We start from the raw sequence: 15,397 nt of genomic DNA on the forward strand, positions 1-15,397 counted from the left end.
CTGCCAATCTCCTCTGAGGAAATCGCCGGGACCGGATGGTTTGCCTGTTGAATTTTATAAACGATACTGGCCACTGATTGGTGACATGTTTACCCGAATGACGAACGAGGTGCTTCAGGGAAAGCATTTACCTGCTGTTTTTAAAGAGAGCACAATAGTACTAATCCCAAAAAATGCTGCAAAAAGAAACCTCAACAACTTTCGTCCTATCTCCCTGTTAAACTCCGATTATAAAATCATCGGCAGAATTTTAAACAACAGACTCTCACAGTTGGCCAAAAAGATAGTAAGTCCATACCAGTCCTGTGTGCCTACCAAGAGCATTTTCAAAAGCATAGCTGAATATAGAGATATAATTGCAATCACTGCTGTGACCACCATAAAATGTGCTATCATGTTTATTGACTTCCAGAAAGCATTTGATCGTGTGGATCATAGATTCCTTAGTGCCACACTGAACAAAATAGGTTTTAATGAGCGAGTCGTAAGTGTGATCAGAAATGTTGCAACAGGCATCAGCGCTTGTATATCAGTTAACTGCCAGAGGACAAAGCAGATTCAGATCAGGCGCGGCGTTCCTCAAGGAAGCCCCCTTTCCATGTTCCTATTCGTGCTTTCATTAGAACCTTTCCTCCGCAGTGTTCATGCCACTCTAACTGGCATCACATTATCTGGTCACCGAACAGTCATAAACGCCTATGCCGATGATGTCGGAGTCGTCCTGCGAAATCCCGACGACATTTTGAAATTGGAAACGCTAATTAAAAAGTACTGTAGAGTCTCCGGAGCAGGTGTCAACGCAAACAAAAGCAAACTCCTAAACCTGCGGGGTTTTCAACATACCACCTTAGCCTGGGCCACAATGGTCACCCAATGCAAAGCACTAGGAATAACACTGACACCTTGTCCGTTAAAAATGGCAGCTATCAATTGGAGAAATACGTCGGGACAACTTCTTGGAACAACAAGGGAAAACCTCCACCGTAACATGAACCAAGTTCAGAGGGTGATTTTCATTAACCACTGCATTCTCTCCAGGAGTTACTTTATAGCACAGATCTTCCCACTACCGAAAATGATTGGAAAAAAGATAATGTCTACCATTGCCAGCTATCTTTGGAGAGGGGATATATTCAGAGTCGACGCAAAAACTGCGACCTTAGATCCCAGGAATGGAGGTTTGGGGTTAGTTGACATCAGAAATAAGGCGTCTGCGCTTTTTATAAAAAGGACCGCCACTATCCTTAGCGACCACGCTGATAGCATTACAACTAAATTATTTGAAGTTGTCAGGCCTGCCAGTTTACAGGCGCCGGTGAATGTGCAAAAAATAAATAACCGGCTCCAGTACGTTCGTGTATATTTTGTGGAATTCAGCTATCTCGGCGGTGTCATCATCAACTCACGACGGATCACGGCCCGCGATATTCTGTGCCATCGAAAGAAAATGGAGGGGAGAAACAAATTGGAAAGTAAATACCCACACACTGATTGGGACGCCATATGGAAAAATATTAATATGCGTGGTCTACCATCGGACGTCAAGTCAGCGTGGTATAAAACACTGAATGAGACCGTAAGCACCAATGAAAGGTTACATGCAATCGGCGTTAGCGACACGAACCTATGTCTCAAATGTAAATTGATCGACACGTTAGTGCACAGGTTCACGTGCGGTGGCAATCTACAACTCTGTAATTGGATTAGGGAACAACTGGCTTTTCTTACGAGATCTTCGGTGGAAAATTTTCCCCCTGTTACATTCCTCAGGCCTCAGACTTGCTATTTTCCAGCAGCAAAAAACAACTCGGTCCATTGGTTAATGGGACACTATGTGAATTACGTAATTAATCACCAGGGAAATGACAATTCCACTGACTTTTACATGTACTTGAAGTGTGCTTTTTATAACGCCCTGAAATATAAAGACCACAAGAAAAACTACGGCAATATGCTTAAAATTGTATTCGAGCGACTGGGCATTGGTTGACAAGCCAACGAGATAAACAAAAATCGTTTATTTAAGCGAAACGACGCTTAAACAAAAACAATTGGGGAGAAGTACAATTTTACAGTTTCATATTACAATCACTTATCCTCTGCTGGCAAAGAAGGCTATTTTGTTTATTGCACAGAAGAAGCCGAAGCCGAAAGCCAGTATCGAAAAAAAAAAAAAAAAAAAAAAAAATAGATAAGGCGTCGGACTTCGGATCTGTAGATTACAGGTTCGAATGCTGTCACACTTGTGTTTTTCCAGTTCTGAAAAAGAAACATAACGTTTTAATGTCGCAATTGAGCAGTACGAAACCGTCTGAATGTTGCTGTCGACCATTTTTTGCTTGGAGATGCTCTTGAGCTTGAAACACACACAACAAGACCGGTGTTAACTAGCGAAATGGTCGGCAGAGTGCCGACACAGCGAGTTTTGACTATCACTTGCACATCTAAAACAACGTCGGAAAGTAACTCGTTCGGCTTTTGAGTCACATAAAGTATGTGTGTTAATTTTGACGCCACTAGCTCTGCATGTTGTCATGCAATTTCTTTATCTCTCAGAAATGATTATGACATAAAAGTGAAGTACGTGACGAGTGTGACGTTAGGAAAACATTAGGCATCATGGAGAGTTTCTGTATGGGACCACCCAACCCAAACGAGTACTGTGTGACGTGCTACCCGGCAGGTATTCACCGAGGTAGCCGGCTAGCTCAGTCGGTAGAGCGTCAGACTCTTAATCCCAGGGTCGTGGGTTCGAGCCAGATGCTGGGCGGAACGGAATTTTGTTCCGCTGCAGGTGTAAATTACCGTTTTTCTGATTAACGAGATTTAATGGAAATAGCAACTTTAAACTTTGCCTACGTCTCTGTCAGTCGCAAGGAAACTGTATTTGAAGGTGAAGGTGATTTTGTAGACATGTGTGAAAGACATGTTCTGAAATGCAAGTGTTGTTGTTTGGAGAGCACATCGGTTACGTGTCAGATGTGTAGCCAAGCAGTAATTTGTCGCCATAGCTGCAAATATTAGCCGGTAATATGAAGTGTTGTCAGCTAAAGTCTGATGATGCAGACGACCGTAAGGACGAAGTACCCAAGAGTACCGCTAGGCCGGGCCTCTTTAGCTCAGTGGTAGAGCACTGGTCTCATAAACCAGGGGTTGTAAGTTCCATCCTCACAGGAGAAAGATGAATTTTGGAAATCAGTTTCGCGTCGTGGCCGTATAGCAAACAGTTCCTGTGATGACGAACAATTAGCGACAGGCGTGTTTTGAAGAATTACTCTCAGATACGATTAAGGCGAATGGCGCTGATAAAGCATTTGCCAAAGCGGTACAGCATAAGGTGGGACGAGGCAGTCTGAATTACATTTTATAGATGTATTTCTCACATATCTCAGAGCCTCTCGCGATATTCGTCGTCGTCGTCGTCGTCGTCGTCGTCGCCGCCGCCATTTCTGCAGAAGTAGCAAATGGCAATCGTAGCAAATGCGGCGAGGGACGCCCTGCCTTCGATTCCGAATGCACAAAGTGTGTGGTCTTGTTTCTCAGTCTATATTTGGTCGGTCACGTCAGAGGTTGAATGTAACGAATGGGTGGGAAAGAGCAAGGGGCAGCGGCTGTGTAGAACGAAAACACAAATCCTCAGGGGTGTGAGCGTTTCGAGATGAGTCGTATACATGTAAATGTTGGTCGTCAGTGACCGTGTGGCCTAATAGATAAGGCGTCGGACTTCGGATCTGAAGATTACAGGTTCGAATGCTGTCACGCTTGTGTTTTTCCAGTTCTGAAAAAGAAACATAACGTTTTAATGTAGCAATTGAGCAGTACGAAACCGTCTGAATGTTGCTGTTGACCATTTTTTGCTTGGAGATGCTCTTGAGCTTGAAACACACACAACAAGACCGGTGTTAACTAGCGAAATGGTCGGCAGAGTGCCGACACAGCGAGTTTTGACTATCACTTGCACATCTAAAACAACGTCGGAAAGTAACTCGTTCGGCTTTTGAGTCACATAAAGTATGTGTGTTAATTTTGACGCCACTAGCTCTGCATGTTGTCATGCAATTTCTTTACCTCTCAGAAATGATTATGACATAAAAGTGAAGTACGTGACGAGTGTGACGTTAGGAAAACATTAGGCATCATGGAGAGATTCTGTATGGGACCACCCAACCCAAACGAGTACTGTGTGACGTGCTACCCGACAGGTATTCACCGAGGTAGATGGCGAGCTCAGTCGGTAGAGCGTCAGACTCTTAATCCCAGGGTCGTTGGTTCGAGCCACACGCTGGGCGGAACGGAATTTTGTTCCGCTGCAGGTGTAAATTAAGGTTTTTCTGATTAACGAGATTTAATGGAAATAGCAACTTTAAACTTTGCCTACGTCTCTGTCAGTCGCAAGGAAACTGTATTTGAAGGTGAAGGTGATTTTGTAGACATGTGTGAAAGACATGTTCTGAAATGCAAGTGTTGTTGTTTGGAGAGCACATCGGTTACGTGTCAGATGTGTAGCCAAGCAGTAATTTGTCGCCATAGCTGCAAATATTAGCCGGTAATATGAAGTGTTGTCAGCTAAAGTCTGATGATGCAGACGACCGTAAGGACGAAGTACCCAAGAGTACCGCTAGGCCGCGCCTCTTTAGCTCAGTGGTAGACCACTGGTCTAATAATCCAGGGGTCGTAAGTTCCATCCTCACAGGAGAAAGATGAATTTTGGAAATCAGTTGCGCGTCGTGGCCGTATTGCGAACAGTTCCTGTGATGACGAACAATTAGCGACAGGCGTTTTTTTAAGAATTACTCTCAGATGCGATTAAGGCGAATGGCGCAGATAAAGCATTTGCCAAAGCGGTACAGCATAAGGTGGGACGAGGCAGTCTGAATTACATTTTATAGATGTATTTCTCACATATCTCAGAGCCTCTCGCGATATTTTTCGTCGTCGTCGTCGTCGTCGTCGTCGTCGTCGCCGCAGCCGCTTCTGCAGAAGTAGCAAATGGCCATCGTAGCAAATGCGGCGAGGGACGCCCTGCCTTCGATTCCGAATGCACAAAGTGTGTGGTCTCTTTTCTCAGTCTATATTTGGTCGGTCACATCAGAGGTTGAATGTAACGAATGGGTGGGAAAGAGCAAGGGGCAGCGGCTGTGTAGAACGAAATCACAAATCCTCAGGGGTGTGAGCGTTTCGAGATGAGTCGTATACATGTAAATGTTGGTCGTCAGTGACCGTGTGGCCTAATGGATAAGGCGTCGGACTTCGGATCTGAAGATTACAGGTTCGAATGCTGTCACACTTGTGTTTTTCCAGTTCTGAAAAAGAAACATAACGTTTTAATGTAGCAATTGAGCAGTACGAAACCGTCTGAATGTTGCTGTTGACCATTTTTTGCTTGGAGATGCTCTTGAGCTTGAAACACACACAACAAGACCGGTGTTAACTAGCGAAATGGTCGGCAGAGTGCCGACACAGCGAGTTTTGACTATCACTTGCACATCTAAAACAACGTCGGAAAGTAACTCGTTCGGCTTTTGAGTCACATAAAGTATGTGTGTTAATTTTGACGCCACTAGCTCTGCATGTTGTCATGCAATTTCTTTACCTCTCAGAAATGATTATGACATAAAAGTGAAGTACGTGACGAGTGTGACGTTAGGAAAACATTAGGCATCATGGAGAGATTCTGTATGGGACCACCCAACCCAAACGAGTACTGTGTGACGTGCTACCCGACAGGTATTCACCGAGGTACATGGCGAGCTCAGTCGGTAGAGCGTCAGACTCTTAATCCCAGGGTCGTTGGTTCGAGCCACACGCTGGGCGGAACGGAATTTTGTTCCGCTGCAGGTGTAAATTAAGGTTTTTCTGATTAACGAGATTTAATGGAAATAGCAACTTTAAACTTTGCCTACGTCTCTGTCAGTCGCAAGGAAACTGTATTTGAAGGTGAAGGTGATTTTGTAGACATGTGTGAAAGACATGTTCTGAAATGCAAGTGTTGTTGTTTGGAGAGCACATCGGTTACGTGTCAGATGTGTAGCCAAGCAGTAATTTGTCGCCATAGCTGCAAATATTAGCCGGTAATATGAAGTGTTGTCAGCTAAAGTCTGATGATGCAGACGACCGTAAGGACGAAGTACCCAAGAGTACCGCTAGGCCGCGCCTCTTTAGCTCAGTGGTAGACCACTGGTCTAATAATCCAGGGGTCGTAAGTTCCATCCTCACAGGAGAAAGATGAATTTTGGAAATCAGTTGCGCGTCGTGGCCGTATTGCGAACAGTTCCTGTGATGACGAACAATTAGCGACAGGCGTTTTTTTAAGAATTACTCTCAGATGCGATTAAGGCGAATGGCGCAGATAAAGCATTTGCCAAAGCGGTACAGCATAAGGTGGGACGAGGCAGTCTGAATTACATTTTATAGATGTATTTCTCACATATCTCAGAGCCTCTCGCGATATTTGTCGTCGTCGTCGTCGTCGTCGTCGTCGTCGCCGCAGCCGCTTCTGCAGAAGTAGCAAATGGCCATCGTAGCAAATGCGGCGAGGGACGCCCTGCCTTCGATTCCGAATGCACAAAGTGTGTGGTCTCTTTTCTCAGTCTATATTTGGTCGGTCACATCAGAGGTTGAATGTAACGAATGGGTGGGAAAGAGCAAGGGGCAGCGGCTGTGTAGAACGAAATCACAAATCCTCAGGGGTGTGAGCGTTTCGAGATGAGTCGTATACATGTAAATGTTGGTCGTCAGTGACCGTGTGGCCTAATGGATAAGGCGTCGGACTTCGGATCTGAAGATTACAGGTTCGAATGCTGTCACACTTGTGTTTTTCCAGTTCTGAAAAAGAAACATAACGTTTTAATGTAGCAATTGAGCAGTACGAAACCGTCTGAATGTTGCTGTTGACCATTTTTTGCTTGGAGATGCTCTTGAGCTTGAAACACACACAACAAGACCGGTGTTAACTAGCGAAATGGTCGGCAGAGTGCCGACACAGCGAGTTTTGACTATCACTTGCACATCTAAAACAACGTCGGAAAGTAACTCGTTCGGCTTTTGAGTCACATAAAGTATGTGTGTTAATTTTGACGCCACTAGCTCTGCATTTTGTCATGCAATTTCTTTACCTCTCAGAAAATATTATGACATAAAAGTGAAGTACGTGACGAGTGTGACGTTAGGAAAACATTAGGCATCATGGAGAGATTCTGTATGGGACCACCCAACCCAAACGAGTACTGTGTGACGTGCTACCCGGCAGGTATTCACCGAGGTAGCCGGCTAGCTCAGTCGGTAGAGCGTCAGACTCTTAATCCCAGGGTCGTTGGTTCGAGCCACACGCTGGGCGGAACGGAATTTTGTTCCGCTGCAGGTGTAAATTAAGGTTTTTCTGATTAACGAGATTTAATGGAAATAGCAACTTTAAACTTTGCCTACGTCTCTGTCAGTCGCAAGGAAACTGTATTTGAAGGTGAAGGTGATTTTGTAGACATGTGTGAAAGACATGTTCTGAAATGCAAGTGTTGTTGTTTGGAGAGCACATCGGTTACGTGTCAGATGTGTAGCCAAGCAGTAATTTGTCGCCATAGCTGCAAATATTAGCCGGTAATATGAAGTGTTGTCAGCTAAAGTCTGATGATGCAGACGACCGTAAGGACGAAGTACCCAAGAGTACCGCTAGGCCGCGCCTCTTTAGCTCAGTGGTAGAGCACTGGTCTAATAAACCAGGGGTCGTAAGTTCCATCCTCACAGGAGAAAGATGAATTTTGGAAATCAGTTGCGCGTCGTGGCCGTATAGCAAACAGTACCTGTGATGACGAACAATTAGCGACAGGCGTTTTTTTAAGAATTACTCTCAGATGCGATTAAGGCGAATGGCGCAGATAAAGCATTTGCCAAAGCGGTACAGCATAAGGTGGGACGAGGCAGTCTGAATTACATTTTATAGATGTATTTCTCACATATCTCAGAGCCTCTCGCGATATTTGTCGTCGTCGTCGTCGTCGTCGTCGTCGTCGCCGCCGCCGCTTCTGCAGAAGTAGCAAATGGCCATCGTAGCAAATGCGGCGAGGGACGCCCTGCCTTCGATTCCGAATGCACAAAGTGTGTGGTCTTGTTTCTCAGTCTATATTTGGTCGGTCACATCAGAGGTTGAATGTAACGAATGGGTGGGAAAGAGCAAGGGGCAGCGGCTGTGTAGAACGAAATCACAAATCCTCAGGGGTGTGAGCGTTTCGAGATGAGTCGTATACATGTAAATGTTGGTCGTCAGTGACCGTGTGGCCTAATGGATAAGGCGTCGGACTTCGGATCTGAAGATTGCAGGTTCGAATGCTGTCACACTTGTGTTTTTCCAGTTCTGAAAAAGAAACATAACGTTTTAATGTAGCAATTGAGCAGTACGAAACCGTCTGAATGTTGCTGTTGACCATTTTTTGCTTGGAGATGCTCTTGAGCTTGAAACACACACAACAAGACCGGTGTTAACTAGCGAAATGGTCGGCAGAGTGCCGACACAGCGAGTTTTGACTATCACTTGCACATCTAAAACAACGTCGGAAAGTAACTCGTTCGGCTTTTGAGTCACATAAAGTATGTGTGTTAATTTTGACGCCACTAGCTCTGCATGTTGTCATGCAATTTCTTTACCTCTCAGAAATGATTATGACATAAAAGTGAAGTACGTGACGAGTGTGACGTTAGGAAAACATTAGGCATCATGGAGAGATTCTGTATGGGACCACCCAAACCAAACGAGTACTGTGTGACGTGCTACCCGGCAGGTATTCACCGAGGTAGCCGGCTAGCTCAGTCGGTAAAGCGTCAGACTCTTAATCCCAGGGTCGTGGGTTCGAGCCAGACGCTGGGCGAAACGGAATTTTGTTCCGCTGCAGGTGTAAATTACCGTTTTTCTGATTAACGAGATTTAATGGAAATAGCAACTTTAAACTTTGCCTACGTCTCTGTCAGTCGCAAGGAAACTGTATTTGAAGGTGAAGGTGATTTTGTAGACATGTGTGAAAGACATGTTCTGAAATGCAAGTGTTGTTGTTTGGAGAGCACATCGGTTACGTGTCAGATGTGTAGCCAAGCAGTAATTTGTCGCCATAGCTGCAAATATTAGCCGGTAATATGAAGTGTTGTCAGCTAAAGTCTGATGATGCAGACGACCGTAAGGACGAAGTACCCAAGAGTGCCGCTAGGCCGCGCCTCTTTAGCTCAGTGGTAGAGCACTGGTCTAATCGCTCGCTCGCTGTAAAACGCTGGCTTCATATGCCAGGTGTAGGGGCAGGTTAAGCAGCGGGGCTGCTGTTCCTGCAGTGACATCTTCAGGGTGCTTTTATTCCTAACAGAGTGAGCTGTCCTCACTAGGCGTCAGTCATTGCGACGCCATATTTGTTACCGGCATCGTGCTGCGAGAGAAATTACTCTCGCAGTAGATCTGGCCATCGAGTCGTTGGCCTGTGGTGGACCTGGCGGCCCAGACCACGAATCAGGCGACTGGCAGAGTGTTCTGCATCGCTGTAGAACACCCTTGCGATTTGCCGGAAGCGATCCCGTAGGAAAGGGATGCCCGCTTCCTCATGGAGCAGCCTTGCTGGGTAGCGAGGCGGCTTGTGGAGCGCAAGTCGCAGCGCCCTATTTTGCACGCGTTGAAGCGTCGCAAGGTGCGTCGCTGCCGCGTTACCCCACACCACGGCCGCATATTCCAGTACCGGTCGGACGAGGGACAGATACATGGTGAGGCCGTGGCGTGGAGGAAGCGTCGATGAGGGGTTGAGTAATGGGTAAAGCGCACGAAGGCGCCCCACTGCCCGCCCTCTGACGTCGCGGATGTGTGGCAGCCACGTCAGGTGTCTGTCCAATGTCACTCCGAGATATTTGCCGGTCCGCAACCATGGAATGGGGCCCCCCATGATCGTGACCGGTGGTAGGTCCGGTGGCATCATCCTTCTGCTAAAGATGACAGCCTGGCTCTTCGCAGCGTTAAACTTAAGGCGCCATTTCGTTGACCAGGCACCCAGGACGTCACATCCGAGCTGGAGGCGGCGGCGCATCTCGGCCGCGTTCATGCTGCGGGTGAACAGCGCCGTGTCGTCAGCATAAAGCGCCAACTCCACGCGTGCCACCCGCGGGGCGTCGGCGGTGTACAGGGAGTACAGCAGGGGACCGAGGACCGACCCCTGCGGCACTCCCGCCCGAATCTGTCGGTCGGTGGATGTGCCCTCATCAGCTCGGACGTGGAAAGTCCGCCCCGAGAGATACGAGCGCAGCAGGACCACGTGCGACGTCGGTACCCCGTGCACAAAAAGTTTGTACACGAGGCCGTCGTGCCACACGCAGTCGAAGGCTTTGGAGACGTCGAGAAGTACCGCCCCTAGGTACTCTCGCGTCTCCAGCGCACGCATCGCCTGCTCCACGAGGCGCAACAGCTGCTGTGTGGTAGAATGGCCCCGCCGGAAACCAAACTGCTCTTCGGGAAGGAGTTGCTGCTCTGTCACGATGCGCAGCAGCCGCTCCACGTACAACCTCTCAAACACTTTTGAGAGGGACGGGAGCAGACTGATCGGCCTATAGTGCGCTGCCTGTCGCGGATCCTTGCCGCTCTTGGGGATGGCAACCACTTCCGCATGTTTCCATGCGGAAGGGAAGGTCCCAGTGCGGAGGATACTGTTAAAGATGTCCGCCAGAGATTGGTGTACCTCCGGCGGTATCATCCTCAACAGGTGGTTGGTGACACCATCGGTGCCACCCGCCTTCCTCGGATTGAGGCGACGGAGCTGCAGGTCCACTTCCTCGGGTGTTATCTCCTCGATCACATCGTCAGCCTCCCTTGCAGCGAGGAAGACCGGCAGGCGATCCTCCACCAGACGAACATGATCGGGATCGAGCACACCATCAACAGGACGAAAATTTTCCGCGAACGTGTCCGCGAGGATGCTGGCTTTAGCATCCGGCTCGCAGACAACGTCCGCGCCCGCATGGAGAGGCGGGACTCGCTGGCGACGACGAAGGAAGCGCTTGGCGGTCCGCCAAGCACTACCATCTGTCGTAGTTAGGGTGGCCACCAAGCCCGCCCAGTCCCGATTCCGATGTTCATCGATGGCTGCCCGAATCTCGCGTCGCGCCCTGTTGAGGCGGCGCTTCGTTTCTGGCTGCCGTGTGAGCTGCCACTCCCGGAAGAGGCGATTCTTGTTTGTTATCGCCTCCAGGATAGGCGGCGGGAGTTGGCGCGACATGTCTCGCGGCCGGTCCGGCCGCCTGGGGGTGGCCGCCTCCGCCGCAGCTAGTGTATGCCGCGTGAAGAAGGCTAACGCTTCTTCAGCCCCATGCACAGCGGGATCTGGCGCGCCCTCGAGTCGGGCAAGGACCTCGTCACGGAAGCGCGTCTCGTCGATGCCACGGAAGTTGCGGCGGACGGACGGCAGAGATGCACCGATGACGTCCATGTCGAAGACCACCGGGAGGTGATCGGACGACATGGCACATCGAACGGTGACCGAAGTGAAGTGCCCAACACCTTTGAGCACGGCGATGTCGAGCACATCTGACTGGCCTCGATGGGGGAAGACAGTGGGATCATAAGGCCCCAGTACTATCGCGCCATGCCGCTGTGTGGCGCGGAGGAGTCGGCGGCCGCTGGCATTGGTAACGCGGGAGTTCCACTGCGTGTGCTTGGCATTCAAGTCACCCGCAATGAAGACTTTCCCGCGCAGAGCCAGCAGGGCGTCGATGTCGGCCTCCTGAAGCAGTCCCCTCGGCGGCCTGTAGGCCGCAACGAAGGTGATCACCCCTGCCGTCGTGGTGACAGCCACCCCAGTGGCCTCCACTGCAGTGAGGGGCGGAAGCTGAACGTCATGGTGCTTGAGGGACGCCTTGATATAAATAGCCGTCCCCCCGCCATGCGTCAACCTGTCGGTGCGGTAGCACCGATAGTTGGCCACCTTGACATGTGTCCCCGGCTTCAGGAAGGTCTCGCACACGAGGCAGATGTCAATTGCCTCGTCGCGCAAGAACTCCCTGAATTCCCCTTGTTGGGGGACCAAACTGTTTGCGTTGAAAGCGCAAACGGTGAGGCCATGAATGTGGCGATTATCCATGACGCGGCGGGGTTGCAACGCCGGCCTGAAGGGCAGACGTGACCGCGGTGACGAGCACCGGTAGCTGCTCGAGCAGCTGGCTCAACGACCGCAAGAGCGAACGGAGCTCGGCTGCATCGGTGGCCGAGGGGGCGGCGTTGGCCGCTGGGGGGGCCTCCGCCACTGGGGAGGCCGGTTGCGGCAACTCCGTAGCAGACGACTGCCGCGGAGCGTCGGCAGCCGGTTGCGGCGTAGCACGAGGTGCCGTCGTCTGTTGTGGCAGTGTGTCATCGGCATTCCAGCGTGCAGCGGCATGGGTGGCCCGGCCCGCGCGCCGGCGACGCCTGCGCGGGGCGGCAACCCGCGCGCTCTGCGTGGGTGGTGGGTTGGCCTCCCCCCCGGGCGAAGCCGGGGACGGCGCGGCCGGTTGCCTCGTCTCGCCCGCCGCCAGTTCCGAACGTCTGGCGGTGGCGGCTGATGGTCCGCCCTTGGTGGCGGCAGCAAAGCTGGTGGACGGGTGCACCTTACGAGAAGGAGCAGCCCCTCCGCTCCGGTGGTTTCGGCCCCTTTTAAAGGCCGAACAGCCTCTGTAGCTGGCAACGTGCGCGCCGCCGCAGTTGCAGCACGTCGGCTTCTCTTCCTTGGCGAGCCCGCAAGACTTGCTCTCGTGCTGTCCCGCGCATTTGACGCAGCGGGGCAACATAGAGCAGTAGCGGGAGACATGGTCGAGCCTCTGGCAGGAAAAGCACTGGGCCCTCTTGCCTTTGGCCCGGAGAGGTTCCACCGCGACCCTGACCCGGCCGACTCGCTGCACCTGGAAAATCTTCCGATTTTCCAGGTTGTCGACGAGGACAACCTGGTACAGTGGCATGTCGCGGTGCGTGCGTGGGGACTTCATCAGTCCGGTGGACCGGACGCCGAAGCCCATGTCCTCGAGTTCTTCTCTAAGATAGTCCGCCCCAAACTTGAGTGGAAGGTGGTGGAACACCACCTTCAGAAGTTTGAGCGGCTCAGAGGGGTGCGTGTAGCACGGGAGGCCATCTCTGGAGATGGTGTCCATCACCGCGCGGTACTCCTCGTTGGAGGACACCGTGACCTTGTAGAGGTCACGGCCAGCAGTCTTGACAGTGGCGGACGTAGCCGCCCTGTCTAGTTTTTGCTGGAACTCCTTGTACCCGCCCGCCCATTGGATGACGATGGGCGGGGGCTTCTTTTGGGCCGACACAGGAGGCGCGGTGCCATCTTCAGTCGCGTCCACACTGGCCCCTGCGAACGCGTTGGCGGTCGGCAGCGGCGTCGGTTGCTGCAGCGCAGCAGCCCTGGCAGTGCGCCGCCTGGGAGGGGCGACAAAACCATCCTCATCCGGCTGCCGGGAGGTGGCAGGTGGACGAGTGGGCCGCCGCGTCTTCGTCGGTCTCGGCGAGGCGGCGCTCGCGGAGGAGCCCGCGATAGTCGTCCCAGACTCCGTGGTGGAAGGGCGGGAAGCCCTCGAGGCCTTCTTCCGCGGCCTCGCTGTGTCGGACGTCTGAGAGGGAGTGTCGGAGTCGTCATGCGTCATAGCCCGGCGCTTTCTGGGCGCACGGGCAGCGTCAGAGTCAGTGTCACACTGGTCTAATAAACCAGCGGTCGTAAGTTCCATCCTCACAGAGGAAAGATGAATTTTGGAAATCAGTTTCGCGTCGTGGCCGTATAGCAAACAGTTCCTGTGATGACGAACAATTAGCGACAGGCGTGTTTTGAAGAATTACTCTCAGATGCGATTAAGGCGAATGGCGCAGATAAAGCATTTGCCAAAGCGGTACAGCATAAGGTGGGACGAGGCAGTCTGAATTACATTTTATAGATGTATTTCTCACATATCTCAGAGCCTCTCGCGATATTCGTCGTCGTCGTCGTCGTCGTCGTCGTCGTCGTCGTCGCCGCCGCCATTTCTGAGAAGTAGCAAATGGCCATCGTAGCAAATGCGGCGAGGGACGCCCTGCCTTCGATTCCGAATGCACAAAGTGTGTGGTCTTGTTTCTCAGTCTATATTTGGTCGGTCACATCAGAGGTTGAATGTAACGAATGGGTGGGAAAGAGCAAGGGGCAGCGGCTGTGTAGAACGAAATCACAAATCCTCAGGGGTGTGAGCGTTTCGAGATGAGTCGTATACATGTAAATGTTGGTCGTTAGTGACCGTGTGGCCTAATGGATAAGGCGTCGGACTTCGGATCTGAAGATTACAGGTTCGAATGCTGTCACACTTGTGTTTTTCCAGTTCTGAAAAAGAAACATAACGTTTTAATGTAGCAATTGAGCAGTACGAAACCGTCTGAATGTTGCTGTTGACCATTTTTTGCTTGGAGATGCTCTTGAGCTTGAAACACACACAACAAGACCGGTGTTAACTAGCGAAATGGTCGGCAGAGTGCCGACACAGCGAGTTTTGACTATCACTTGCACATCTAAAACAACGTCGGAAAGTAACTCGTTCGGCTTTTGAGTCACATAAAGTATGTGTGTTAATTTTGACGCCACTAGCTCTGCATGTTGTCATGCAATTTCTTTACCTCTCAGAAAATATTATGACATAATAGTGAAGTACGTGACGAGTGTGACGTTAGGAAAACATTAGGCATCATGGAGAGATTCTGTATGGGACCACCCAACCCAAACGAGTACTGTGTGACGTGCTACCCGGGAGATATTCGCCGCGGTAGCCGGCAAGCTCAGTCGGTAAAGCGTCAGACTCTCAATCTCAGGGTCGTGGTTTCGAGCCAGACGCTGGGCGGAACGGAATTTTGTTCCGCTGCAGGTGTAAATTACCGTTTTTCTGATTAACGAGATTTAATGGAAATAGCAACTTTAAACTTTGCCTACGTCTCTGTCAGTCGCAAGGAAACTGTATTTGAAGGTGAAGGTGATTTTGTAGATATGTGTGAAAGACATGTTCCGAAATGCAAGTGTTGTTGTTTGGAGAGCACATCGGTTACGTGTCAGATGTGTAGCCAAGCAGTAATTTGTCGCATTAGTTGCAAATATTAGCCGGTAATATGAAGTGTTGTCAGCTAAAGTCTGATGATGCAGACGACCGTAAGGACGAAGTACCCAAGAGTACCGCTAGGCCGCGCCTCTTTTGCTCAGTGGTAGACCACTGGTCTAATAATCCAGGGGTCGTAAGTTCCATCCTCACAGGAGAAAGATGAATTTTGGAAATCAGTTGCGCGTCGTGGCCGTATTGCAAACAGTTCCTGTGATGACGAACAATTAGAGACAGGCGTTTTTTTAAGAATTACTCTCAGATGCGATTAAGGCGAATGGCGCAGATAAAGCATTTGCCAAAGCGGTAC

At 50.4% G+C, this 15,397-nt stretch overlaps 1 protein-coding gene across 1 annotated transcript; it reads right to left on the bottom strand.

The window, feature by feature from the left end:
- Positions 1–2,088: 2,088 nt before the first annotated feature.
- LOC126299543 (serine/arginine repetitive matrix protein 1-like) lies at positions 2,089–13,626 on the bottom strand. The gene is made up of 3 exons (XM_049991538.1): positions 13,100–13,626; positions 12,192–12,634; positions 2,089–2,099 (listed from the first exon to the last, which is right to left on the bottom strand). The coding sequence occupies exons 1-3, from the start codon at positions 13,624–13,626 to the stop codon at positions 2,089–2,091; spliced, it is 981 nt and encodes a 326-aa protein (XP_049847495.1).
- Positions 13,627–15,397: the final 1,771 nt, after the last annotated feature.

The sequence above is a fragment of the Schistocerca gregaria genome, chromosome X (genome assembly GCF_023897955.1).
Source record: "Schistocerca gregaria isolate iqSchGreg1 chromosome X, iqSchGreg1.2, whole genome shotgun sequence".
In the NCBI taxonomy this organism is placed as follows: domain Eukaryota; kingdom Metazoa; phylum Arthropoda; class Insecta; order Orthoptera; family Acrididae; genus Schistocerca; species Schistocerca gregaria.

Excerpts from the sequence above, each read along its gene's own strand:
- LOC126299543 (XM_049991538.1), bottom strand. The coding sequence starts at position 13,626 with ATGACGCATGACGACTCCGACACTCCCTCTCAGACGTCCGACACAGCG. Across the intron at positions 12,635-13,099 it reads ATCTCCAGAGATGGCCTCCC|GGGCCGAAACCACCGGAGCG; the intron begins GTGCTACACGCA and ends GGCCTTTAAAAG.